General features: G+C 36.9%; 2 protein-coding genes and 1 non-coding gene across 4 annotated transcripts in view; all 3 read right to left on the bottom strand.

Moving 5' to 3' along the window:
• Positions 1-5,580, bottom strand: part of ift172 (intraflagellar transport 172) — a 41,890-nt gene extending 36,310 nt beyond the window's left edge. The window contains exons 1-11 of the mRNA XM_008397204.3: positions 5,416-5,580; positions 4,945-5,088; positions 4,016-4,128; positions 3,657-3,696; positions 3,208-3,273; positions 2,882-2,961; positions 2,457-2,544; positions 1,708-1,922; positions 652-775; positions 477-572; positions 227-388 (exon numbers count right to left, since the gene is read on the bottom strand). Of these exons, the coding sequence (XP_008395426.1) occupies positions 227-388; positions 477-572; positions 652-775; positions 1,708-1,922; positions 2,457-2,544; positions 2,882-2,961; positions 3,208-3,273; positions 3,657-3,696; positions 4,016-4,128; positions 4,945-5,088; positions 5,416-5,454 (1,167 nt within the window). The 5' untranslated portion in view covers positions 5,455-5,580. The remainder of the gene's footprint in view (positions 1-226; positions 389-476; positions 573-651; positions 776-1,707; positions 1,923-2,456; positions 2,545-2,881; positions 2,962-3,207; positions 3,274-3,656; positions 3,697-4,015; positions 4,129-4,944; positions 5,089-5,415) is intronic.
• Positions 5,581-5,956: 376 nt separating this feature from the next.
• trnaa-ugc (transfer RNA alanine (anticodon UGC)) lies at positions 5,957-6,028 on the bottom strand. Its single transcript has one exon. It is a non-coding gene; the product is annotated as a tRNA-Ala (tRNA).
• Positions 6,029-7,349: 1,321 nt separating this feature from the next.
• On the bottom strand, positions 7,350-26,573 carry dnajc5ga (DnaJ (Hsp40) homolog, subfamily C, member 5 gamma a). Of its 2 annotated transcripts, XM_008397202.3 has the most exons (7): positions 26,401-26,573; positions 17,336-17,463; positions 16,922-17,135; positions 16,165-16,321; positions 15,161-15,339; positions 14,678-14,721; positions 7,350-12,764 (listed from the first exon to the last, which is right to left on the bottom strand). In XM_008397202.3, exons 2-5 carry the CDS (start codon positions 17,452-17,454, stop codon positions 15,164-15,166), a joined length of 666 nt encoding a protein of 221 aa, XP_008395424.2. In that variant the 5' UTR covers positions 17,455-17,463; positions 26,401-26,573; the 3' UTR covers positions 7,350-12,764; positions 14,678-14,721; positions 15,161-15,163. The 2 variants fall into 2 exon arrangements, with proteins under 2 accessions (XP_008395424.2, XP_008395425.1); XM_008397203.3 differs by lacking the exon at positions 15,161-15,339 and having other exon boundaries at positions 26,401-26,570.
• Between the last annotated feature and the right edge of the window lie 918 nt (positions 26,574-27,491).

Here is a 27,491-nt window from a genome sequence, read left to right as displayed (position 1 = left end):
TTGATTTAATTTTGATATTAAAACTTCTTTCATTTTTTCGTTAAGTCTCCTGCCCATTTCTTTTTATTATTTGCCTTAAATACTTTTAGTACTTCTTAAAAAAACAAAAAACAAAAAGAAAACCACCTTGCCTGTTTCTGTCTACCAAACCTGCCATTTTGTCAAAAACCTCAAAAATGTCATCAGAAAAATAAACAATTTGAAAGTCAGCAGACGGGTCCAGCACCTCGCTCAGTTTGCTGGTCAGCAGGTCGCCGAGCAGCAGCGTGTCAGAGGTGTGAGCCACCAGGTAGCGATCTTTCCCCATGATCTTCACTTCTTCCACCTCATAGCCGTAGTAGGACTTCAGCACCACCCGGGTCCCAGAGGACAGGTTCCTAATGATCACCTGGGCGGAACAAGGGAGACAGGAGACAGAGACGCATGCTTCATCTCCATAGCAACAGAAAGGTTTGTGCTGGTCGTCGGGTTTCTACCTGGCTCAGCCCAACGTAGGTCATCTCAAACTTGTTCTTATAAATGGCTCTCCTCAAGCAGCAGTCAAACAGCTCCACTCCGCCGCACAGCGTTCCCTACAAAAACACACAGAGTGTTTCAGAAGAGATCTTCTTCCTTTAGTCATCCAAGTGCAGCGGCGCACAGCAGACTCACAGCACAAAGGCGAGATCCGTCTCTCTTCCAGGCCAAGCTGGTGATGGTGTAGAGGTTGGAGATCTCTTTGGGTTTGGCTTCGTCCCACATGCTTCTCCTGGGAGCCCAGTTGAAGACCCGCAGTCTGCAAGATAATCACCAACAAAAAACTTTGTTTTTTTTCTTTTTGGACATCCATCCATCCATCCATTTTCTTCCGCTTATCCGGGGTCGGGTCGCGGGGGCAGCAGCTTCAGAAGGGAGGCCCAGACTTCCCTCCCCAGCCACTTCTTCCAGCTCCTCCGGGGGAATCCCAAGGCGTTCCCAGGCCAGCCGAGAGACGTAATCCCTCCAGCGTGTCCTGGGTCTTCCCCGAGGCCTCCTCCCGGTGGGACATGAACACCTCACCAGGGAGGCGTCCAGGAGGCATCCTGACCAGATGCCCGAGCCTCAACTGGCTCCTCTCGACGTGGAGGAGCAGCGGCTCTACTCTGAGTCCCTCCCGGATGACCGAGCTTCTCACCCTATCTCTAAGGGAGAGCCCAACCACCCTGCGGAGGAGACCCATTTCGGCCGCTTGTACCCGTGATCTCGTTCTTTTTGGACATTTTTAAAGTTTTTTTTTTTTTTAGATATTCCCCTTTTCAAACTCAGAAATTTCTGTTTTTTCTAGAAAATGTATGAGATTAATTAAAAAATTTTGAGGTTTTTCTTGCAAATTTTCCATTTTTGGAGCTCAGAAATCTTCACATTTTTCAAATAAGTTTCTTCGTTTTTTCTTTTGGAAGTTTTCAAAGTTTTTTCTGGAAAATTTGGTGACATCAACCTCAAAATTTCAGAGTTTTTTTTGTTGTGTGCGTAAATTTTGATTTCCTATCTACAACGGCCCTAATAAACGGTTGTAGAACAGAAAATCCAAATAAGTAGAAATTGTAAACACAGCCGGCAAATAAGATGACGGCTTTACGTGTTGCTGACATCACTCTGAACTACAGACACAGAAGAAGTGAACTGGCGAAAAATAAACTCTAATTCTACGTTTCCATAGCAACACAACAGAAGCCGATCCGAACTGACCGGTCGAAGCTGCCGAACACCACGGACTGGCCGCTGGGGCTGGTGACCGCCACCGTGAACTCCCTCTCCGATCGGTCTCGGCTGTAGTCGAAGTTCTGCAGAACCTGGCCCTCCCTGCTGTACGCCACCACCTTCTTATCGCAGCCGGCCGCCATGATGCTGTTAGCGCCCCAAGCTAGCGCGTACGGAGGGCACGGGTGGGTCAGCAGCTTACCCTGAGGCGCAACAAGACAGACACAGAAACGTGAACACCTCTGAGGAAGTCAAGAAAGTACCAAGGCGTATATAGAAAAAAAGAAAAGATGAGCAAATTTCTGCCAAAAAACTCAGAAATTTTCAAGAAAAAGAAAAACTTCAGTCAAAAATTGGCTAGAAAAAAAAACACCCACATTTTTAGATTAACCTCAGAAATGATCAAGAAAAAAAAAAACTTGGAAATTTCTGAATCTGAAAAGTCAGAAATTTGCTAGAAACAACACACATTTTTAGATTAACCTCAGAAATTTGAGAGAGAAAACTTTTTGAAAATCTAAAATTTTCAACATGTGGGAATTTATAAGTTTTTCTATTGAATTTAATTTTTTTTTAATTTCTGAGGTGAATCAAAAGTAGATTTTTTTCTGGTGAATTTTCAACTTTTGTTTTGGGCAGAAACTTAGTTCTCCTTTTTGTTTTCTATCTAAGGCCCTGATGCAGCGTTGTCAGAAAGTCCAGTAACCGACGAATATGCAGATTTAACCTGAAATCACCTGAGACTCCCCTGAGCCCTGATCATCGAAGAAGTAGCGAACGACCGTCCCATCGGCGTGACCAGACAGGATCCCCTTACCGGAAACACTGACACAAAAAATATTTTTACTTTATCTTTATCCTTTTTTTGAGTCTGTATTTCAACATTCGAATTAAAACACTAAAACCTCTGGTAAAGCTGTGCGAATGTTTAAAGAAAAGATGGCTGACGTGAATTTGAAATTCCCCAACAGCAATTGTTTAATATTTTCACCTCATTTATCACTCAGTGAAATACGAAAGAATAACTTACTAATCAACCCCACTGACACGCCAATTAAAGGTTGAATTTTTCTACATTGATTAAGTGAGATTAAAGGCTTTTTGCACATCTTTACCAGGGTGCTAATAACAGTAGGGGGCGCTGTGGGGATTAGATATTTACTTAGCCGTCAGAGAGACGACGCAGGACTCGGTGGTGTAGATGGTGGAGGATTTATTCGTCTGGGTGTTGGCCACACGGATCTGAGAAGAAAAGAAATCACAACTTCATTATTTTCTTTGTTTTTTGCAAAATGGTAACTTTGGAATATAAATCAAATTTATGGAATATGAGTTGTGCTGAATCGATAAACTAATACTTTATCCGTCTTTCTCGAAGGAGCCAGAAGATTGTGGGTCATTTTTGCACATTCTTGTTTTAATCCAAGTTTAAATATACAAAATTAACGTCATAAATTTTGAAAAGGTGTTAAAATGACAGTGACTTACCTTTCCATCAACTAATCCATAAACGATAACACTTTCTGCAGGCCAAAGAAGGCGAGTCACAGCGCTCTGCAACAGAGTTAAATACTCCTTAGTGTCAGTTTCTCTTTGCTGCAGAATTCAGATTTCAGGACCAAATTCAGATTTATCAGGTTATTGAAAGATAAATACTTTGTGTTGTACCTAATTAGGGATGAACAATATATTAGCATTAATTAGCTTGAATTTTAGTCATATTTTAACACATTGGTCCAGTTTTTTCATGCTGTCAAAAGGGTAGGGAAATAAATATAATATAAATAACAGCAGTTATTAGCTGTAGCAGCAATATTAATATTGGATATCAATATCAGCTCAAACGTTTATATCGGTGCATCCCTGTATTTTATATTTTCCATTGGGAGAAGATTTTGAAATGTTTTCCTATAAAAGCTCAGCTTCTCTTCACTCACCGTCTGAACAAATTTGTTGCAGATGGCTTTCTTGTCCCCCCTATGAAAGACAAAACCTTATAAAAAACTGGTCCACACATTATTCATTACTCATGCAAAAATTAAATACTTTTCCAGAAATACAGAGTTTCACTATGAATCATTTCAAATATTTCTAACGCGTTCAGGATTTAACTTTTTCCTACCACACTCTGTCCTTCCAATAAACTTTCTACACCCATGCTTGGATGCAGCACTCTGAGGATACCTCAGAGTGCTGCATTCACTGTTTCACAAAATATTCTACTTTTGCAAGTTTTCATGTTAAAACATTGCATTTTGATTGATCGGCAAACATAAACCGGGTGGAAGTAACGTACCATTCTTCCCCAATTCTGTAGACGTAGATGATGTTGTCCGACTGGCCGATGGCGATTTTGATGGAGTCCGGCGAGAAGACCATGTCACTGACCACATAGCTCTGTTTTCCATACTGCCAAATCACACAATGCCTACATGTTAATGTGGTGAACTCTAACAAAGCCTGAACAACAACAGAAAACAGAGCAGGGTAACATATAGGTTGGGATTAAATGTCACAGAAAGGATTGTGTTGGACATGTTACAATATAATGCAGTAACTCTCCACACAATTACCATTTTTTGAGATGTTTAATCTCAAAAATGCTAATTTTACATAAGTGTATTAATGATTTATTAAATAGGATCTTTTCCGCACGGGGAGGAGGAATATTTCTGCAATAAGCCTTTGCTGATTTTACATCAGATGTAAAGCGTAGAAATATAAAATTAACTTATTTCCGCTTTCCAAAGACAATCATTCAGGTGCATATTGGGTTTTCATTAGCTGTAAGCCATAATAATCAATTTAAAGAACTATATACTATATAGTATACATGTTTGTTTAAAGCATGTATAAATTGATGTTTGCTGTTGAGCAAAACCATGTATTTCCATGTTTTTAATTTTTTTTGTTTCCTGTTATAATCACATTTATTGATACATTTCCAGTGAAAAGTAAGAAATAGAAGAAGAAGCGTTAACCAAATAGTTTAAATTTGCACTTATATATTTGGAGATAAGATCTATCTTAAAGTGGCAATGTATAAATTCGTGTTAACATTTAAATATGGTTAAAATGGTCATTCCTAATGACAATACCTGCACTTGGGCCTGAATAGAATCTGCTTTTCTGTGTTTAAAGTTGTTGTTTAGGCGAAATACTATCGCCTAAAATGTTAAAACAGTTTGATAAAATTATGTTTTTGAATGTGTTTTCATGCATCACCTTCGGGTCCAGAGGCTTTGTGGAGAACTTGTCTCTCCTTTCTCCATGCTCATCATAGAGCAGCACCACTCTGTCCACAGTGCAAACAGCAAACTTGCTGTTGTTCGGTGCCCAGGCCATGCATGTCACTTTGGCGGCGCCATCCTATGCAAAAGAAATAAAATAATTATTTAAAAAAAGACCCACACAACTACTGAACAATTAAGTTGCTTTTTAAGTGCTAACAGAAATGCTAACTAAACCGGAATATAACAAACCACAATTTTAATCGTTTTCAAATTACTAAATAAACAAATTTTCATCGAAACAAAGAAAAGTCAAATATCTATTCATGTTATGAAAATGCACTCACACGGAGACAATAAGGAGGTTTAAATTATATTTTGTTGCTGTAACGTGTAAGCTAGCCACATTTTAACTAATCTCGAGCATCTGCTAACGATAGCTAACCTGCCCGACTTCAAAACTTACCTGTGGGGTTAAAAGTGTCTTAATATGCTTCAGTTGCATTCTGAAAATAACTACAGGAAGCCAAAAGAGATGTCATTAGTGCCGAAATAATGCTTTAGGACAGAAGCAGCTCCAGGACAGAAACAGAAGCAGCAGCTAGCAAGGACGACATCTTAGTAGTAAACAGAGCTGCGATCTCCTTGGTTACCGCTCTGGGAGAGGAACCGTGGTGCGTTTAAAGCAGGCGGAAATTTAAAAACTTCTCGATGGCTAGGTTTTTTGTTTCCGAAGATATTTATAACAAGTTAATGTTAAAAGATACCGATAATAAAGCTGATTAAAGCAAGCTTTAAATTCTTTAAATTCGTTGTCGAGAAGTCTTCCCTTTTATTCAGAAGACTTAATAAATTACAAAGTCGCAGCCTATAACAGGTAACAGTGTAAATCTTTTCTTCATTCTAACTTATTAGCTATTAATAATACTTAAATATTTAAGTAAAAGAAATTCACTATTAAAATGTATGGGAATGGCTGAAATCTGATGAGGGGAAAAAGAGGCAACTGGAGATGCCGGGGATTGAACCCGGGGCCTCATACATGCAAAGCATGCGCTCTACCACTGAGCTACATCCCCTTCCATGTTCAACCCGACGCCATTACTACTTATATATACACACCACTGTTCACAGTTTTGATCAAGATTTGAGCTTTTGAGACAAACTTAAATTTGAAACAACTCCGAGATCCAATAAGAATCACCGATATTGTCCAAAATAATAAAAAAAAATCAGTTGACATACTTCCAAAGTTTTGTAATACAGAGCGAAAACAGATGAAGATATTTTAAAAACATCCAGTGTTTTTGAAAAATTCTAATTTAAAGACATAAGACATAGTGTTTAAATAATTAAGCTATTTTCCAAAACAGAGCTTTTCCCTTATATGAAATGAGATAAAACAGCAAAATTAAACTCTGGAAGAACTATTAAATGTCAATTCGACTCTATCGCCATCTACTGTTGGTTTGAATGAATCTTCTGTCTTGTTGGAATCAGATGGATTGAATTTCTGTTTAATTCCAAGATATGAAGGTTATGATAAACATAATTCATGCACAAATTAGCAGATTATTTCTACACATTTATAAATAACAGACAATGTTTCATATCTGTCTTCTATCAATACATACAATTTTATAAAGTCTAAGACTTTTATTGTTGTCAGTACCTTGTCGTTATAGACGTTGTAGATGTTTTTATGTTTTCAATCTTTGTATTTAAAAAATTGTAAACGCCAAAACAATTTCTTCTTAACCAATCAGCTTGTGCAAAACTAAATGTGCAAACTTTTCAGTTCCACAACAAGTATTTAACCTGAATAAACGTGTTTATTGCAATGATAATTGTGTCCACAGGATGCCCCAGACACTGTTATTCCTCCATAAACAGTTTTAAATCCTGACAGCCAAAAACACAGAAAGTTTGAGCTAATCAACAGAATGCAGTTGGGTAAGTAGACCGAGCTGCTAATGGGATTACAGGACTATTTATAGACTGCAGAGTAATCTCAACACACAGTTTTACTGATTCATGAGGCTGTTTTAGAGTGCAGAAATGCACAACTTTCAATTTTTTAATTTAAATCTGCAAAATCTGGTTTTATCCTCATATGATGTTTTGAATGCAGACCATTTAAATCGTGGGAAATTAGTTTTCTAACATTCTTTGGCAGTAAATGCTAGATTTTTTTCACAAACTTAAAGAAATCATGATTGAACATTTTTTTAATGTTCATATTGAATATTTACTGTGTGAAAATATTATCACACAATAAATTTCATTGCAATTTGCTTGAGAAAACTGGAGTAAAGTAATCAATTCAGGGTTTATGTGACGATGATTTGCTGGTGAGGAAACTCATAAATATGATTTAATAACAAAGTAACAGACAAGAGGTTAGAAAATCCCCCTTTTTTATTGAGTTGAATTTCATCACAGTCATTATGTACAAGGATGAAACATTTTCTATCATGTTCAGGTCAAGAACGTCTTTTAGCTCTTCATAAGAAATCACTCACATCCGGTAGATTGTTTAACCAGCCAACTAAAAAGAACAAATAAAAAAATAATTTTTCTGGAAGCACATCAGCTCCATGAATATTTTATTTTTTTTAGCGAACAGAGTGGAGATTGACTCACTGAACCCTGATTCAAAGTAAACACACTGACTTCAGTCTAACTTCACCACCATTTGTTGTAGCATAAATAAAAACAAAAGCGCATCTAAAGTAAAATCACTTCATAAACCTTCAATCAGTACCAATACATCATTTTGATTTATCGTTTATGCTTTGTTTGCTTCCTGGCATGTAGAGTTATAAGATTCAGTGGGTCAATGATTATTAATATTAAATCATTTTTCAGTTCTGGCTATTAATAAAAACAAATCCAAGATGACTTCCTGTTTGCAGACGGAGACGCATGATGCAGATATTTTTATCTGACCTGATTTAACGAGACGTTTGCAGCTCTGCGTTAGTTTAACGCACCTGACTGGGAAACATGAAGCCTGAGCTGCTGGGAGGAAACATGAGCTAACAGGATCTAAGGAGAGAAAACGGCAAATACCAAAACTTCACCAAGAAATGTTAGTGTTAGCCAAATGAACTACTTAAAACCTGCTTCTGCATCATTTATGTTTAGTGATTCATCTTTGTTTCCCTTCTCCTGTGCATAAAAACTATTAAATATGAATGCGAGGGTGAAACTAATATTAAAGCACTTTCCAGATAACTATTGAAAATTACAACATTAAAGAAAATACAATGACATGGAAAATTTGAGTAAAACCGTTACACAGCCAAAAACGGCATTTTCTTTCTTATTAAAAGTGATAAGTGGAAGTTTAATAAATAAATGATGTAACTGAAAAATAACATGTTTTCTTTCTCCAACACGGAAACATTGAGTACGACGGAGTATTTGGGCCTCATTAAGAAAAAAAAAATTGAGAGTAAAATCATAATATTACAAAGATAAACTCATATTACCAGAATAAAGTCTTAACAAAATGGCAAAAAGTCGTAGCAGATTAAAGTTGCAATAAAACAAGAATAAAATTGTAATATTAATAAAGTCAGATTATCAGAATGAAGTCCTGCTAAACAAGAATAAAGTTGTAACTTACTATGATAAGGTTGAAATAAAACTAGAATAGGGTCATAATATTAGCAGAATAAAGTCGTATTACTGGAATAAGTTTATAAAAAATTAGAATAAAGTCCTAACATTACTAGAATAAAGTTGGATATCAGAAGAATGAAGAAGTAATTTTATGAGAATTTCTCCACAAAAAATAATAAAATGATCTGATTATACTTTTATGAACAATAAAATACTTAATCTTTTAATTTAACACAACAGCATCAAATCATTATCAGTAGAAGGACTTTGAAATGATTAACGAAGCGACTGCTTCGAACATCAGATCCACCAAAACTTTTTTCTCAATGGAAAAACTAATCCTGTAATCTTACGACTTTCTTCTGCTTATTTTATGATTTTATTCTCGTAATTAAAAAAAAGAAAAACAAAAAACCTTTTAGTCTGGCTCCAATACTCTTGTAGATCTGAATCCGGTCAGAACCCAGATGAACGAGGTTTCTGCCAGCACATAAATGCATCATCACAGCTTGCAGATAAGTGAGAACACATGGATCCAAAAACAAGCAGAATTATACTTCAATTTAAAGTAAATAATTTGTCTCAGTTATCAACTGTTAATCTGGGACTTTAGTGTGATAATTTTTGATCCATAATGACGTGATTAGCTTATTGTTTCCGTACAATTCATGTACAGAAACAGGCTTTTAAAGCTTTGAATAAACCTTTTTTTTTCAAGATTTTATATTTTTCTTTGTTCTCCATTTTGATCGTAATGTAATTCAGTCAAATCGATGTTTTGATCTCACTGTAAAGAGGGATTTTGTCTATAGGTTTTAGCCTATAACTTGAAAGAGGACAATGACTTCCTGCCATCGTCCTCTTTGACGTTTCCGCCAGTAGTAACATCCGGTTGCTGGTCACGTGACTCGTGATGCAAAAAAAGTGATTCCATTGCAATCATAATGTCTGCAAGTTAACTTACAAACTGTAACATTAGCTTAGAAGAATACTACAAACTTGTTCTGCTTCTCAAACAAAGGTCCAGTTTTTACATGCTGGACTGATTCTTCAACAGGAACGGAGCAAAGAAATGAAAAGTTAAATGAAATATTAAATATTTTTCTCTAGAGAAATGGTCTTCAAGTTGCATTAAAGCATCTTTGAGGGAAGTTACTCAACATTTAAAAGATGGGACCAGATACTTGTTGAACAAAATGATGATTTGAAGAAAGGAAGGAAGTCAGTCAGTTTTGATTTTAAAAAATGAGTGGGAGGCCAAAACATAGTCAGGAATCGAAAGGGTTTTCACTTGGTAGCTTTCCAAAACCAAATGGTAATTAATATAACCAAACAATTTTTTAGCTCATCCTATGAGAATAATAAAAAAAATTAATAATTTCCTCTAAATAATAAAAATAAGATAAAGTCTGACTGAGCCTGGAATCAGAAAGCACCAGATAACTCAACAAGAGAATTTAGTGTTTTGTGAAAACTTGATAATCAGGTCAGTCATTGTGGTTTTTCACGACACAAAAGCAGCAGAAAATGTTCAAAACTTCATTCAGTCTAATGATCTAAAATAAAGCTGTGCACGATTGTGTCAGTATATAAAACATATCCAGGGTCTGAATTTATTTTCTAAACTCCCAAACTAAAGCAAGGTTTGCTGCCTGAGCTAACACAAAAGGAGATAAAGCCTTTTTTCTCCTCTGAAATTCTCAGACTGGATTATTTTCTGCAGGAACGTGCTGCAAACGTTCACACCTTAATCCGATTCATCACCGCTACAATTATTCTTCAAGGCACACCACTGTCAGTGTCAAGTCAGCAGGTAAAGGTTTAGATTTCCATCCTGAAGGAAACAAATGATGCAGAACTTAACGGATAAGTCAGACACTTTAAATTGAGTTCAGGTCAAGTCAGCAGCTCCATTTCCATCACAAATGTGGGCAAAACTTTGTCGACGTTCCACAAATGCTGAGATATAAAAAAAACTATTTTGCAATTGCTGTGTTTCCTTTAAATCGGAATGAATTAAAGTCATGCATGAATAAGTTTGTTCATGAGATAAGTCATTAAAAAAACAGCATGCAGCGCCATCATCCTCCTAAAACTTCCTGTCACCGTCCTCTTCAACGTTTCCGCCAGTAGTAACATCCTGTTGTTGGTCACTTGACTCGTGATGCAAAAAAAGTTGTTCCATAGCAGATTTGTGAAATACACAAATTTTGTTACGGCTGAAGAACCTTTAACCTCCTTTTTCAAAACCTCATCAAAAACCTTGTTTATTTTTTGTTTGTAGGAGTTTGATCTGCTAGCTAATAGGTTGTAGCTGTTAACCATAAAACTGCACAAACTGGAATTACGAACATAAATTTACTTAATGAAAACATTCACATTTTCCATTAAGTAAGTTTTTATGTAGGATGAGGTGAATCTTCAGCTGTATCAAAATGTGATCAACAGCCGAATGTTACTATTGGAGGAAAAGAGAAATAAGTCAACAGGCAGTGTTATTTTTATAACTTTTATTTACTCAACTTTATGATCAATGGAAACGCAGCGGTTGAGCTCTACTATGCTGCTACTTTGATATTAGCTGCGTTTCCATAGAATTACGCAAATTGAAATTCCAAAAATAAATTTGCCTAATAGAAACAAATGGTTAACAAATGGTTAACAGCTACAACCTATTAACTAGTAGATCAAACTCCTACAAACAAAAAATAAACAAGGTTTTTGATGAGGTTTTGAAAAAGGAGGTTAAAGGTTCTTCAGCCGAAAGCAAAATTTGTGTATTTCACAAATCTGCTATGGAAACCCTTTTTTTGCATCACGAGTCACGTGACCAACAACCGGATGTTACTTCTGGTGGAAACGTTGAAGAGGACAATGACAGGAAGTTGTAGGAGGACGATGGCGCTGCATGTTTTTTAATGACTTATTTTGTGAACAATCTTATTCACGCACATTTTTAATTTCATTTCTTATTCAATGGAAATACTGCAACTGTGAAATTGTGTTTTTTCAACATTAGCTGAATACCAACAAGGATTTGCACACATGTGTAATTGGAAACGCAGCTACTCTTTGCTCTCGTTCATAATTAGGAAATAAAATGAGAAAATCTACAAAAAGAAACCAAGACAAAACATCAGATTGGACTCTAATCTTAGTGAATCTGGACACAAAGAAGAGGCGGAGCATGAACCCGGCCGGCAGAGGAAACGGCGGACTGTTTGAACCACATGATGTAAAAGAGCGTGACGCTAACTTCAAAGCACTGATTGTAACGTCTCGTCCTGCAGTCCGTCAGAGCGCCACGGTTTGGTGTCGGTCGCTGCTCGTCTCGCTGTGGGTGGGGGTTGTTGTTGTTGGTTTTCTTTAAGCACACAGTGACATCTGGGCTGGTGTGTTTTTGCACTTGATGCGTTTCACCAGAGTATGCAGGGAAAAGCCGAAGAGTTGTTTGGGTTTTCCATGCGGGACAGCGGAAAGGGCGAAAACGACGAGTGCATGCTGATCCCCTCTCCATCTTGGCTCAGACGTTTGGCATCAAACCACGAGACTGCAGCGAGTTTTAGGTGGAAGTCGATGCAACAGTAACCGCTGGGAATTTTTTACAAGAACAAGGGAGGAAGGAAATGAGTCCCCGTGTTAATGCTTTGTTTATGCTGAGCAGCTGGATTTCTACGATGTTTGGCATTGAATTTATCACCAACTTTCTATCCCAAAGTTAGTAAAAGCAAGTTAATGTGGGGGATATGTAAAAAAAACAAAAAAAAAAACAATAATAAAAAAAGTCCTCCATCTGATGATCAACGGTGTCTAAAATAAAAAGGAGGTGAAAAGTAATAAATAATCTGTCCACATCTCCTTTTTATGCCATCCTTAGTGGTTAGAAATGGAATGACCAGAGGAGACTGGGGTGGAGTTTTGGCGTAACACACTTATTCAGTCAGAACCAGCGTCAGATATTTCAGGAGCTAGAAGAGAGGAGGGGGGACGTTGGGAACGTTTGGAGGTCTCCATGTAGGTCCATGGAAGCAGTCTGTAGCGTTAGCTGGGTTAGCATGGGGGGCGTTGGAGTTTGGGGGGCGTCAGGTGGGACAGGAGATCTGGGTTGGCTGGTGACTCTGGGCTGGCTTTTCTCTGGGTTGCTCACAGCGGTCAGATGGAGCTGGATCGAAGGAGAGCCGTGAAACGCTGAGGGAAAATAAAAAACGGAGGCAGGGATCAGATCAAACCTCCAAATTTCAACAACTATAACTGGAGTTTATGCAACAGGCCAAAACACAAAGTAGCATACGATTGTGAAGTAGAAGAATGACCAACAGCTTTCACAGTTTTTCTAAAATTAAAAATCTGAAACTAATAATCAAATAAAAACATTAGATTTTTCATTTAACAACTTAAGTCTGTTTTATAAAATATAGCAAATGAATCAAAAGATACAAAAAAATTTATCTTTTTTTAACTAAATCTCAAAGTACCTTAAAGTTTGTGGTTGTTCAGTTCAGACATGCCTGTCGCAATAAGCAATTAATCAATTAATCAACTAATCAATTAACTGCGTGATCAAATTGATAATTTCCATTCTGATGATTATTCTGATGAAATTTGGTCTACAGAGACATAATTTTATTTTTGGCTTCGGTTGCAACTAGTCCTGTCACGATAACACATTTTGCTGGACGATTGTCTAAAAAATTATTGCGATAAACGATAATATTGTTTCAAGACCTTTTGGCACTGATTTAATGGAAATGACTAATAATACATGCGATTTCCTGATAAATACACATTATTTTCAAAAGAACACGTAAGACTGGAACTGATAAAATAAATAAAACCAAAAACAAAAATAAAATGGATTCTCAGTCTCCATTAACAAAAAACGTACTTGAATAAAAACTAAACAACATAAAGCCAAAGTGGAAATAAATACTGCATTCAACCAAAAGAGTGCAGATTATGAAGTCTGTATACTATATTTCCCTTCAGTAATCACTAGATTTAAATAGAGAAAACGGGCCCATCCCACTACCTAATGCAATAGTTCACACTACACCATTTTTGGCCCCAATTCCCCCTTTATGACAATCCTAGATCGTTGGCCGATCTAACCGATCATCCTGCGGTGTGTGGTGTGTTACGGTAGATCGTCGTGGCCGCTCCGATCTAAATCAGGGGATTTCCCCGACTGGGAGCTTAAAGCTGAATGTGGCAGGTAGCCAATCAGAAAGCGTGGATTCTCCTCCTGCTTTCTGAGGGAAAATTACGGAGGGGAATCTCAAACAGCTGACACAGCGCAACAGAAGTCCAGAGGACATCGGAGATGATTTGTGGAAACAACATTAATGTTTATTCAACATTTCGTGCAAAGAATATAGAAATGATAAGGAGAGGAGTTGGAGCCAAATTGCTACCGCAGTTGATAAACCTGGTAAGTTTTCAGCTGTTCTTTGTTAACGTGACATAAATAGGTTATAATGATTTTCATTCAGTCAGGACTTCTGAATCTAGCCACATGCATCACAGGTAGATTCTAGTAAAGCATTGATTAATGCCTGATTTTAAAATCAGTTGACTGGACTTGTAGCCATTATTTTGTGCCCATGTGGCTGGACACCACATGGCACGGCGAACCCGATAGAACCGTTATACCCAGGATTTCTGTTGGCTAATGTGTCTCAGGGTTTGAAAATGGGCGACAACTGGTGTACTGTGCGCTGGACATTAGACTAAGGAAATGAGGAAGGGAGGCTCAGTGGAGAGCACCGGAGCTGAGCCGTTTTTCATTCAAGAGAAAGAAAGGCCGGAAGAGACGATAAAGACGATAATTAAAAAGAGGTTGATAGGTTTAATTTATCCTCCGATTAATTGATTTATCGTTTATTGTGACAGGCCTAGTTGCAAGCGGTTTTTATTTTGGTTCTATTTCTTGTTTTTGGTTGTTTTATTTTGGAAATTTAGAATGTTTTCCACTTCCAGTGCCGAGTTTATTTGTCTTTGAGTCGGCAAACTTACATTATTATGTTATTATCAATATAGTACTTGAGAATAGGACAAGATTACTGCTGAGGCTTTTAATCTGAAAAACAAAAACCTCATCTTACCTTCCTGCGTCAGCTAGTTGACACTTAATCACATGATCACTTTCCTGTAAAAAACAATACAAGACGTAAAATTACTTACATATCAGCATGGATTAAAGAGGTTTAAAAAATAGAAACAAGTAGCAGCTCAGGTTTTATAAAGCAAACAAAATGGATAAAATGTTAGAGTGCTGAGCAATGCAAGCACTTCATTTTTCATTCCAGTGAGTATTTGGTTCAGATCAGTGGACGACATCTGGACCTCTCATGCATCGTAACGCAGACACACACACAGGTAACGTGTTGATGATGAACGGGGCATGCATGTAGAAACCAACATGAGGAGGATTGTTGGGGTTAAATGGAAAACTGGAGGGTTTTGTTAGCCAAGTAGCAGAAGCCACAAAATACAGCTGACGTGTAAAATAACAAAAATCAACAAAAACAAAAAAAACAAAACGACGGGAAGAGGACGGGACACAGATCATTGGAGGCGGCTCTTACGAGTCATTTAGACTCTTGTAAGCTGTCTCTGGGGTTTTCTTCCCCCGCTGTGTTGGCTGATGGAGGCGACTGGGGCTCAGGTGGAGGCATGGGCATGGGCATGGGGATGGGCTTACTTTGCTCCTCTGGGGTTTCTGGACCCAGATCGGATGCTGGCTGGATTATGATTACAGTGGTACCTGTTGGATTGGAACAGGGAAATCCTGAGGGTTGAGTCCATTTTAAATCCTCTGCTGATGCAAACCAGTGAAGCTGCTTAATGCAGTTTAATACGACCACTAGAATGTAGCAAACTGCTGCTGCTGGGTTTTACTTCTGAGGATGTGAGAATTTTATATTTTTCAAATCATAACAGTGACCCAAAAAAGAAGTTTTTGTCATATTGTATTCTGTATGACATCAAAAACCTTTAACTGCTTCTGCAGTTTGAGCTTAATCAATCTTTTATCAACAAATTCATTTCCCTGTTGATTTTGCATCAATTTGACATAAAATGCCCTTAATGTACAAAGACAGCTGCAACCCAAACACTGTTTGTTGGGCAATAAACTAATGAATAAAATGAGCTCAATAATTTCCATTTGCATGATTTATCATTCTTCTTTTTTCTCCCAAAAAGTGGATAAGAAAAGTCTCCAGCCTGGCGCTTTGGTCTCAACCAGCCGCACTTTTGATGGAAAATTTTGTTCACAAAGACTTCATAATTAATTTGGTTGTTTCTGTTTTGTTCATTTATTTCAGATATTTAAAATGTCTTCTAGTTCCAGTGGTAGATCTTCATTAGAACGTAAAGCTTATGGATCTTTCAGAGAGTGAACTTGCATCATTATCACTTGAAAACGGTCTCAAAACAACAATAACAGTTTATCACAATTACTTCTGGAACACAATATCGTCCAGTAAAATTTGTTTTTGTGACAGACCAACTGGCTGTATTAATACAAACAAAACTATCACTCATCAAAATAAATCTGCATAAACCGGAGTGACCCAGCAGGACTTGCCTCCGTCCTGATCCGCTCTGATTTGGGCCTCCAGGTCTTCAGGATCAACATATTGGTAGTTTTCCTCGTCGTCGGGGGGTTTGCACTTCCCGCAGCAGAAACAGCAACAGCAGCAGCAGCAGCAGCAGGTGAAAAGTGTGCAGCACAGCACCAGACTCTGCAGGGAGTTACATGCAAACAGGTTGTTCTTAGTCGTATGACGGTGGACAGAATTTAATCTTCATCTCTAAACAGTTGAATCATCAGATTACATGCGATTCTGAACAGTTCTGCACAGCAGCCGGAACATTTAGGTACTCTGAATTCATTTGCCATCTAAGAAAATAATCCCAAAAAGACTGGAGATTTAGTAATTTGCCTCTGATACAAGATAAAATATGTTTTACGTCACAATATTTACAGCAAAAGACCCGAAAACAACCACAGCAACATAATCAGGAGCCAAATCACTTCTGACAACATCAACAGAAGCGCAGCATCATATCTGTTTACATTGTGTGGTGCTACACTGCAGAAGCTGCTGATCCATGTCGGCTTTAATCTACATTCCTGGCAGGAGGACAAACGTCTATGATTGCATCATGAGGATGAACCAAAGGTCAGCGTTAGGCTTTACCGAGCTGTGTTTGCAGATTCATTAAATATGTGTTTATTTGGCTAATTACCTATCCTCTCGCTAAAAGAAGTTGCTGCTCAGTTGCTGTGAAAACAATAGAACATTTTGTTAAATGTGAGAAATGCCCCCGGCGTTACTAACCTTAAACCACCACTTGGACATGAGGAAGTAGTATTTAACACTTTCCTCTCCAAACTGTTCGGATACGTAAAGGCCCATGGAGCCGTACTCGTCGTAAATCCTTCTTTTGTTCTCATCGTTTAAAATAGAATTGGCGTTGTTAATCTCCTTAAACTTCTCCGCTGCGTCTGGGTTGTCTGGGTTCTTGTCTGGGTGATACTTCAGCGCTAGTTTTCTGAAAAGAGTTCAGAGGGGATCAGAGGCAGACAATCAGCTTTGGCCTTCAAGAATAATCGTTTTATGAAAACGACTTCCAGGGTCACAAACTTCAGCATGAAGTTCATGGAAATAAGTACAGAGTGAGTGTTTGTACAGAGCTGAGACTCTGTAGAAACAGGTTAATGACTCAGATTAGCACACATCCAGTCAGCTCACCTGTATGCTTTCTTAATTTCCTCAGCGGAAGCGCCTTTCTCCAGGCCTAACACTTTATACACGGTCTCCCCGGAGGTGGACATCTTCCTCTGAGGACGGGCAGGATTCTGTTCAGCCATGGCTCACCTCTACGAATAAAAAACAAACAATAAATGATTGTTTCATGTTACAAAAGCACAAAAAACGCATAAAAACCTCATAGTTGTAGCGTCATATCTGAGCGTGCAGTGAGGCTGATGTGAGCTAACAATTTGCTTTGTGTCAAACTTAAATCTCACACAATATAAACTCTCGCGCTCAATTCTTGATGAAAGATTAAATTTGTTTTTTCAATAATCGTATTGTAGTTTTATTGATAGTATTTATTGATCAAATTTAAAAAGGTGATAATAAATGTAAATTTATTGTCGCCTTGCTTTTATAACCTTGAATAATTTACTTATAAGGACATGTAGCTTTGCTTTGTTGAGGGGTTCATAAATAATAAAATACCAGCATCAACTGCTCCAAACAGAGTTCATAACCACAAGCAGAGGAGATAATGCTTTAATATAAAAGTTTCTCAGACACAAGTGAGATCTGAGCATTTTTACAATATTTACTCACTTATATTGCCGAAGTAGGAAGAGGAAAAAAGTGATACATGGGTAAAAACATGGATACAAAATGAAAGAAGGCTGGGACAAATTATTCAGTATTACCCCAACAATCAAAAATTAATTATTTGTATTTGTTAAATGAAATTAATTACTGGAGATGTAAGTGGAATCACTGGTTTGCAGATGCTACTTCATCTGTCCAATGGTTTTCCCTTTCCACACTACATTTAACTGGAAAAGGTAAATAACTGAAAGCACATAAACATTTCGACACAGGAAAAATCTTTAACAAAAGACTTTTTACTGAACTACACAGACGGATTCCTGGTGAACCACGGCAACTGTACAAACCGAGCACATCCATTACTCAGCCATACAAATAATGCCACAGCGGTCATCGACTAAAGAAGATTACATTTTGCTGATCTAACAGATTACCCATCCAAGTCTACGTCAGAGAGGGCCAGCGTCCCGGTCAGAGTCTGACTGGACCGCGTTAGACGGACCAAACACAACAAAACCGCTCATCCACACACAGACGCCACGGGGAAAACAAAACAAGCTGGCAGGGGGAAATGTTCTTCTGCCAAAGGCTAATCAATCAATCAATGTACTGATTGGACAAATGGTACAAAGTTACTTATGGGATCTTTACGGAAAACCCTGATTTGGAAGAAAAACAAAAAACAAATCTAAGATTTATCTCGGCCAAAAAGAAATGTAATGGAAGTTTTATGAACTTAATGAACTCAGAGAGAAACAGATAGTTAGATCTCCAATGACCTGTTTTTATTTAGCCTGACATTGATCACAGCTTATATATCATGACATTTAAAACAAGAATCTATAAAAAAATTAAATGCAAAAACAACAATTATTTCTACTGTTGAAACAGTTTTGCAAATGTCATCTTTAACTTTTATTTTCATGTACAGACATAAACTTATTCCTCTGAACGTTTTGCTTAAAAGACAACATTACTTTAATGAAAAGGAGAGGCGATCTTTTAGCTTGTGCATCATAATCAAAAATATTTCCAAATTTGCTTAATTTCCTAATTTGTTTAATTCAAATTTAAAATACAGCACCAAGTAATTAACTACTCTGTTAAATAAACAAATGTCCCTACAAAATAATAACAAAAAAGTTTTACTTATTTATTTCATAATTTTTTTCATAGTGGTGTTTTATTTTCTGACTTTTATTTTGAAAAGCTCCTTTACGTAAGTCAGGGAATTTTATTTTTTCCTTTGATTTTTATTTCAAGCTCATTTTAATAAAAATAAAAAGCAAACAGAAAAATGTTTATTTCATGGGGACAGTTATTTATTTGATGGAGTATTTATTATATATTCATTAATATTTCATTTTAAATAAAACTGCTCTCCATATCCTTACACACAGAATCTTTTTTCAGCCAGCTATCAGGCAATGCACAGCAAAGGGTGGGTGAAGATTTCTAAACTGAAAAACAGTTTAAGCAGTTTGGATACTATAACTTCCTAATAATTAATTACGTCACAAATTTGGTACAAATAAAAATAAAACTTGTCTCTCAACCATCAGCAACACAAATTAATGTTTGCACCATTTCTGACTGTTTAATAAGCAGCAGCTAAAATGCATGGTCACCACGTTCAGTTTTAATGAGTGCAGCAAAGAAAAATGTAGTTTTTTGCAAACTAACTTGTTTGAATTCACTGCAAAAAAAAAATGCAGTTATTTAAAGCTGATTGGTTTCAGTTCTGCAGAATAAGGCATTTCATTTTCCTGCAACAATTATTGCAGTACATTAATTTTGGACACATAAGCCTTTCTTACTTTTACTGGAATTAAACTACCAGCTTTGGAATCGCTTTCAAAGAGAAACTGATCCAGCTGATCCTGAACCAGGCCTTAAAGCCGAGCAGTATTTCTGGTCGGAGGAGCTAATGGCTGCCCTATTTATCAGTTTTTCTACAATGAGATCAGTTACACATTTACTGGGAAAAATCCTCTGAATGATTCCATCTCCAGCGCAGCAGAAAGCCGCTTTGCTTCTATTGTCTCTCATCTAATTAGTTAAGAGCCTCACGCTGCTTACATCCCTTTCACAACTGCACCAGATGGTACTTTCACTCAGTAGTTTCACATTCTGACTCTTAAAATGGGTCACTGGCAAAGATTAAAGTCACTTCCTGGTTTTACAAACACAGAAAACCTCAAAGCATCAACATTTCATGTCAAACTGTTGTTACACATTCATGAACTGAAAAAAGGAAACGGCTGATAATGACACATTTACTGCATTAGAAGTGATTCTGTTTTAAGGGTGAAGTGATTAATCGTGATCAATCGATTATTCAAATAATCTTCAACTAATTTAGTAACTGATTAGTTATTAATCAATTACAGGAGTACAGAACTCTAAAAATGGTTATTTGCTGAAAGAACAGCACATTTGAAGCAGTAAACTCACTAATGATGTACAAAAAGATACGGTACAAATATTTTGCATTTAAGATAAAAAAAAATTTTAAAAACATTTTTTTATAAATCCGTTCTACCCAGAACTCCTGAGGTGGCAAAGTTTTAGCTTCACCTGGTTGAAATTCTGGAAAACCAATCTTTTATTGCTATCCAATAATTAACGCAAAGCATAAATTGGTAGACTGATGCATCGTTAGCTACAAATGACCAAGCATACGTTAAAGGTTTCCTCCTGTTGCTGCATTTTAAGCAATAAAATGTTCATTTTTTTATTAAAAAATAATTATTTGCTTTAGTTTTTATGCATTTCTAATATTGTGTAAAAAAGGTTTAAGTGGTTAATTGAAAAATTTGCAGAAAGCACCAGTTTTTAAAATCTGATTAATCGGTTAATCATCAGAATAATCGATTAATAAAATAATCGTTTCCTGCAGCCCTATAATATTCGGTCTGCAATAATTTTGGTTTGGAAGAATAAAATATATGAAAGCATATCATCCGTCAGCCTGGGCTGCTGCAGAAATACTGCCAGTTACATAAGAAACGCCGCCTTTAACAGGAACATACGTTGTTTATACTGAGTTTCTACTCACTGGAGCTGAAAGACTTTAATCAAGTCATCACACATTTCAGTTTCTGTAAATAAATATCTGAAAACAGACAGCAATGTGATCTCAACCTGCAGTCTAACAACTATGATGAAAGAGAAGAAGCCAAGTCAGGTTCTGGACTGAAATAAATCTTGCATAAAGATCACACAGACGTGTTTTGTCCAAAAATGTTAGAAACGCCACAGGTCCAGATGGCGTTCCTGCTGGAGCCAAGATGGCTGCTGTAAATACGACCCTAACCGGGTTCAGGCTGGCAGAACTGGAGACATAAAGTTCAGCTTTTCTTTGGAACATAAACATTTTTGATTACTGATCCAGCCGCCACTACAGCCATCGATCGGGTATCAGTGAGCCAGGCCTATTAGGTTAATGGAGCAACTGCAGTCTTTGTGATTCAGGCTCTGCAAACAGGCCTGTTGTTTTCATAATGCTGTTTCATTATGAAACTATTTTTTTTTAAATATCTACAAACTTGTTCAATATTTTTTGTATAGGAGTAAATATCCTGTATTTCTTGTCATTTTTGATGATTCTGGCTCGCAGTTAAGCCTGTTGTAAAAAACAATTAATGAGCTTGATCATTTTCATTTTGATAATTTAGATTTTTTAAAGGGAAATTTCATCCAGAGACTACGTAATTTATTCTTTTTATGTTTTTGGTTGTGTGTGGCTTTTATTTCTGATTTATTTATCATTTTTGGCTGTTGTGTTTTATTTTGTAGATTTAAAATATCTTCCAGCTCCAAATGTTAAATATACTTTACAAAAAAAAAAAAAAAAAAAGGTTTTGTGGTATTTGAGAGGGTGAACATTCACTATTATGCAGTTTTCAATATATTATTTCAAAATTGTCTCAAAACAATATTGCAATAATTTCTGGAACAATTTATCGTCCAGTAAAATGTATCATGACATGTCAGCCTACGCAGTTCACAGAAAATTTGAATAAGATCAATAAAAAGGAGATTTCAGGCATTTTAAAATCTATAATCATTAAAATTAAAAGAAACAAAAGCTTGAAATATTTCACTTTGTGTGTAATGAAACTGTGAGTCACTTTCTGAACTTTTCATAATATGTACATGTATCTTAAAACAACCTGATCATTTCTATTCTGTCTATACTTTTCTATATGATTCTGTATTATAACTTTGTAAGAAATGTAAAATAAAGAAAGAAAAAGGAATCTACACGTGATATTTAGTCGACCCGAGTAAAACAACTGAATCACTGTAATCGACAGAGAACAGTTTATTTAAAAAAAAAGCTATTAATAGCAGAAAAACCTTAAAGCATTTGCAACTCAAAGAGTCTAGTCAAAAACACCAACCGAGGAAAAATCATGTGAAGACCGCAGGCAACCGCTCTTAATAAGATCCGACTCTGTGAAAACATCATTTCAGGACAGCTTAGTCCAAAAATAATAATCAGTTAGAAAATATCTCTGGACGATGAACAGGAAGTGAACTGTGACACCAACAATCAGCAGCAATAAGCTGGACAACTAATGTAGTCAAATTAAACTAAAATTAACAACTTTTTATCTCAATTGTTCAGCAAAATGGTGCTTTCATGAAAGAAATCTGAAGAAATATATAAATCACTAGTAAAGCTGAATAACCAAATATAATGTAGGGTAAGCTGCTAACGGTGAAAAAACAAATTGTGAAAAATCTTTGTGTTTAATCAGCACTTTGATCAACAACCAAACATCTAGAAAGAACAAAAGAAAATGGGAGTAACAGGTAGGATGACAAATATCTGTAATCGGATAAGTGAACATCAGAGGAAGATTGGCTGAATTTGGGGTTGAAGTCAGGTGAATCCGGTCGGTCAAATAAATCAATTTAGAAATGACCAGATTATCTTATATAAGCCACATGGTCCATTAAATGTAACCCTACTGCTTATTACAGCACTACGGTTACACACATGTTGGAATATAGCAACTCTTCAAACATTTTCACCACCAAAACTTTAAAAACAAAACAGTTTACATCCAATATTAATATCCGTATTGATCCCGATATTGAAAAAATTCTAGATCGGGCCCATGAGGGCAGATCTATTCAGTCTAATTCTATGCGTTCACATATGCGTTACATTAAATTTATATTTCAGTAAAAATGTACGTTGATGCATCCTTAGTGAGTAAATAAAATAAATGGTTTGAAAGGAAACACCTTTGGCTTAATTTAAGGATATTTGTGCTGAATTATAAAAACTAGGTAAAAGTTAGCTGTACTGGTTGTGACCTAATTCCTGCAGGATCAAACGTTCCCACCAGCTCCACCAGTCGCTCTAAATGCTGCCCAAAGCAAACAAAGAAAATCAATCAGCCCTTCCATGCACAACTTTATACAGCAACAAATATCTTTATACTTTCCTTCCAAGCAGTTGGACCGTTTCAATTAGGCTTTGCAAAAGTTTTTTCAGTCTAAGATAATTCAACATTGTTCATCATGCATTTTCTCAGAGCATGTCTTCTGCATTTCTTATAAATCATCTTGCAGTCGTCTGCTGCATTCATGTTAGCAAAACGTCCATCCATCCATCCATCCATCCATCCATCCATCCATTCATTTTCTTGCACCCTTGTCCCTCAGTGGGGTCGGGAGGGTTGCTGGTGCCTCTCTAGCTGGCGTTCCGGGCGAGAGGCGGGGTCACCTGGACAGGTCGCCAGTCTGTCGCAGGGCAACACAGAGGCAAACAACCATGCACACACACACTCACACCTAGGGACAATTTGGAGAAGCCAATTAACCTAACAGTCATGTTTTTGGACTGTGGGAGGAAACCGGGGTACCTGGAGAAAACCCACCATGCACAGGGAGAACATGGAGACTCCATGCAGAAAGACCGGGGCCGGGAATTGAACCCAGAACCTTCTTGCTGCAAGGCAACAGCTCTACCAACTGCGCCACTGTGCAGCCCCATTTCAATGCAATAGAAAGAAAATCAAAATGTCCATTCATGTTAGCAAAACGTCACAATGGAAACAGGATATGGGCAAAACAAATAGTCAGCAGACAATCAGCAGCATGAATATTTACTCAGTGTTTATGGTGAATAAAGTGATGAAATTGCAGCTACTGCAAAACAACACTTAGGAAAATGCAACTGTGCTTCACTGCAAAACCGGCACCGCTCAACTTTATTTTCATCTTTTTGTGGAAAAAGGATTTTTTCTGAAATATCTGCCTCATGTTGCTACTTTTGTACTTTTTATGATAGTGAAAAACTCTGCAGTTACATCAGGATACCAAACTTTTTTTTATATTTTGTGAAGTAATTCAAAGTACTGAACGTTTGCTTTGCTTCACAAATACTTTACTGCGAATTGTCTGCAATTTTCAAAAGAACTAAAAAAAGTACGTAGACAGGAAGAATCTCCCGAAGCCGACTGTGAAGAATCTGAAAATGTTTTTGACAGAGAGGGAAAGATTTTCAACAATATTCTACGCTGCCAACTAGATTTCCTGTCAGTTTTGTTTTCATTAGTAACATTTAATAGCTTCATATGTTTTAGGTGTATATTTTTCACATGTAAAAGTGAAAAATTCTCTGAGCTAGCCAACAAAGATGTTTGTTTAAAAATTTCTTATGAGTCAACGCCTGCAGAAAACTGTTAATACCCGAAATATCAAAAACATACAGGAGACTATGGAAGATTTTCCCTGCCAAGTATTAGTTTGTACTATTCTCCTGCTGTGTGTGTAAACGCCACTCCCAAAGCAAACATTTGTTTTTTTGTTTTGTTTGTTTTACATATTTGGATCCGCATAAAACTTTGAGTGGAGTCTCACGCAGGCTTTAAAGAGTCAAAGAAAAGTAAAATAATCTGTTACAGTATATTTCTTTACTACAGAGAACTATTAGGGCCACTGAAAAATAAAAAATAAAATAAATATCTGACTGTAATGCAGAAGGACAGCTGGGAGTAGCAGCTTCAATGCGAGTCACGCAGGAGAACTAACTTTCTGGAAAAACATGGTGGACTTTTAATGCCTATCTAAATTCTGATCTTGGAGCTAAAATCCTGTTGCTATGGAGTTGCTATGACAACAATAAACCAGACACAAGCTTAGAACTAGCTCTCACCTTGTTACGGCATTAGCACACTACAAGTATTACTGGATTACAATTGTTAAGCATGCCAAGCTTTCTTTTTGTTCAAATTCAAAAATACTTTATTAATCCCAAAGGGAAATTAAATGTTGTTGTAACTCATTTAGATTCTTCAAAGAGTTATTCAAGATGATGATGGCTGTTGGCAGGAAAGATCTCCTGTAGCAGTCTGTACTGCACTGCATCTGAAGAAGCCTCTGACTGAAGATGCAGATGTTTAAGCTATGGTCCATCTATGCTTTGCAGTGCGCAAGCAAAGTACAACGCACTTCTAGTTCAGACTTTTGGAAACTATGTATTCTGAGAGAAAAGAGAGAATAATTAGTGGAAAAAAAGTCAAAATTTTAAGAGGGCAAAAAGTCAGAATTCTTAAAATCTCATTTTTTTGTGAAGTATAGTCAGAATCCTAAGGGAAAAAGAAAATTCAGAACAAAGAATTCTGAGAAAAAATTCGGAATTCTGAGTTTTAAATCGGAGTTCTTAGGGAGAAGGTAGAATTCCGAGTAATTTATTCTGTACAACTTGACAAACAACCAACCTAAATGTTACCAACTGTAGAAATGGCTAAATATTAAGGGGAAAAAAAGAAAAACATAATCTCTCCTACAAATCTTAACCACTGCAACAGCTGCAGAAAAAAAGGTTTATATGTCAAAAATGTCATACAAAGACTTATGAGTGGAGTAATAATCCTCAACATCATTAGACACAGCTAAAATAAAGATTATAAAGGTTCATGAACTGGACTGTGACACATTCTGGACTGGGGTTGATTTGTTCCGCATCACTCAGCGATCATGTGGTATAAATAATATTAAGATCTTGGTGCTGTTTTGGAATAATGAAGGAAGATTTCCGCCTGTTTGTCCTTGTGCAGCTCTAATCCTTTGCTAATCCTCCCTGCAAAGGGACAACTCCTTCCCATTTTACACCTCGCCATTCATAAATGTACCATTTTGAACAGCGTAACCTCAGCAGCCGTTTCTACTCATTTTGCACATTTTAATCGGGTTTCTAACGCATCTGAAGCGGCTCGATACACCGACTCGAGCCGTTAACAGATGTAACTTTAACACGCCAATGCCCACGTATTTCTTCGATTTTAATGTGTGTATTTTAAAAAAACAGACTATTCAGTTAAAGAATACATTAAAAAAATCTTTTAAATCCATTCAGGCTTCGATAGTTTGAGCCGTTAGCTAACGTTAAGCTAGCTGGTAACGTCCAAGCAGAAATAATAATTAAAAAAAAGCCTCACCTTGAGTAAACTGAACACCGTGAATCTCGCTGTAAGGTTAACTGGACCATAGAGGCATCCGGTTTAATGTCATATACGGCAGTTAACGGGTCACACAGTTCCGTTATCCCGGTGGCAAGGTAGTGAGTGATACACCCGCTACTTGCTGCGCTTGCCGGGTCGCTCCTCCTTCCAGGAAATAAAGGATGCGGAGTGATGCGTTCAAGGCCCAAATCCGCTTATCAGGAAAAGGAAAAGTTGACCGTGTAATAAACTGAGGTACTCCAGGTAACCGTCCAAACAAATACTTTTTACTTAATTTTGTCTCCAATTTAATGCCGAAAAATGTCAAAACAATAAAAAAAAATGTATGCAAAAACTTTGGTAATTGAAAGACTAATATGAAAAAATGTGAAACTGAGTTGACTGTTGAACTGGGCTGTTCATACTTGTTCTTCTCCTCTCCCTGAAGGATAAGCCCCTTTTTGCTACATTGTTTTGCTTGCTTATCTTCCACTGGAGCTTTGGATGTGCTCTGCACAGCAGCTCATATTACCGTGCCGTGCCTACCGCAGCCACCAGCTAGGTACTTTTTGTCCACGTAAGAAAGATTTCCACACACATTATCAAATATATGTCGTTAAAAAAAAAATCTAAACTTTATAATGAACTTGTGTGTTTTTGTTAATATAATGACAGAAATTATTACAAAAAAAAACAAAGAAGAAGAATCAGTTCCACTTAGGGGGCCTGGGACCCTAAGCAACCGCTTAGTTTGCTTTTGCCTTGGGCCAGACTTGCTTTTCACAATAAAAGTTTATTTCCGCTGAGTCACAATGGACAGCTGCACAGTAGGAGTTTAGTTCCCCCCCCCCAACAGTTCTGAATGCTGCATTGCATCCTGTTTTTTAACCCAGTTGTTACCAAAGTGTGGGTCAGAAAAAAGTTTTTAAAAATGTTATGTAATAAGATAGATTAATGGTTGTTGACTATCTTCTATAAACCTTTAATTCGTCTAGTTGTTAGTAATGTTTGCTTTCTTTCTAAGCCTTCACAAAACCTCATTTGCATTTCAGTTATTTTATTTATTGAACTATTTGTTTTTGTGGAAC

The sequence above is a fragment of the Poecilia reticulata genome, chromosome 21 (genome assembly GCF_904066995.2).
Source record: "Poecilia reticulata chromosome 21, P_reticulata-male-v2, whole genome shotgun sequence".
In the NCBI taxonomy this organism is placed as follows: domain Eukaryota; kingdom Metazoa; phylum Chordata; class Actinopteri; order Cyprinodontiformes; family Poeciliidae; genus Poecilia; species Poecilia reticulata.
This window is presented reverse-complemented; position numbering and strand designations above follow the sequence as displayed.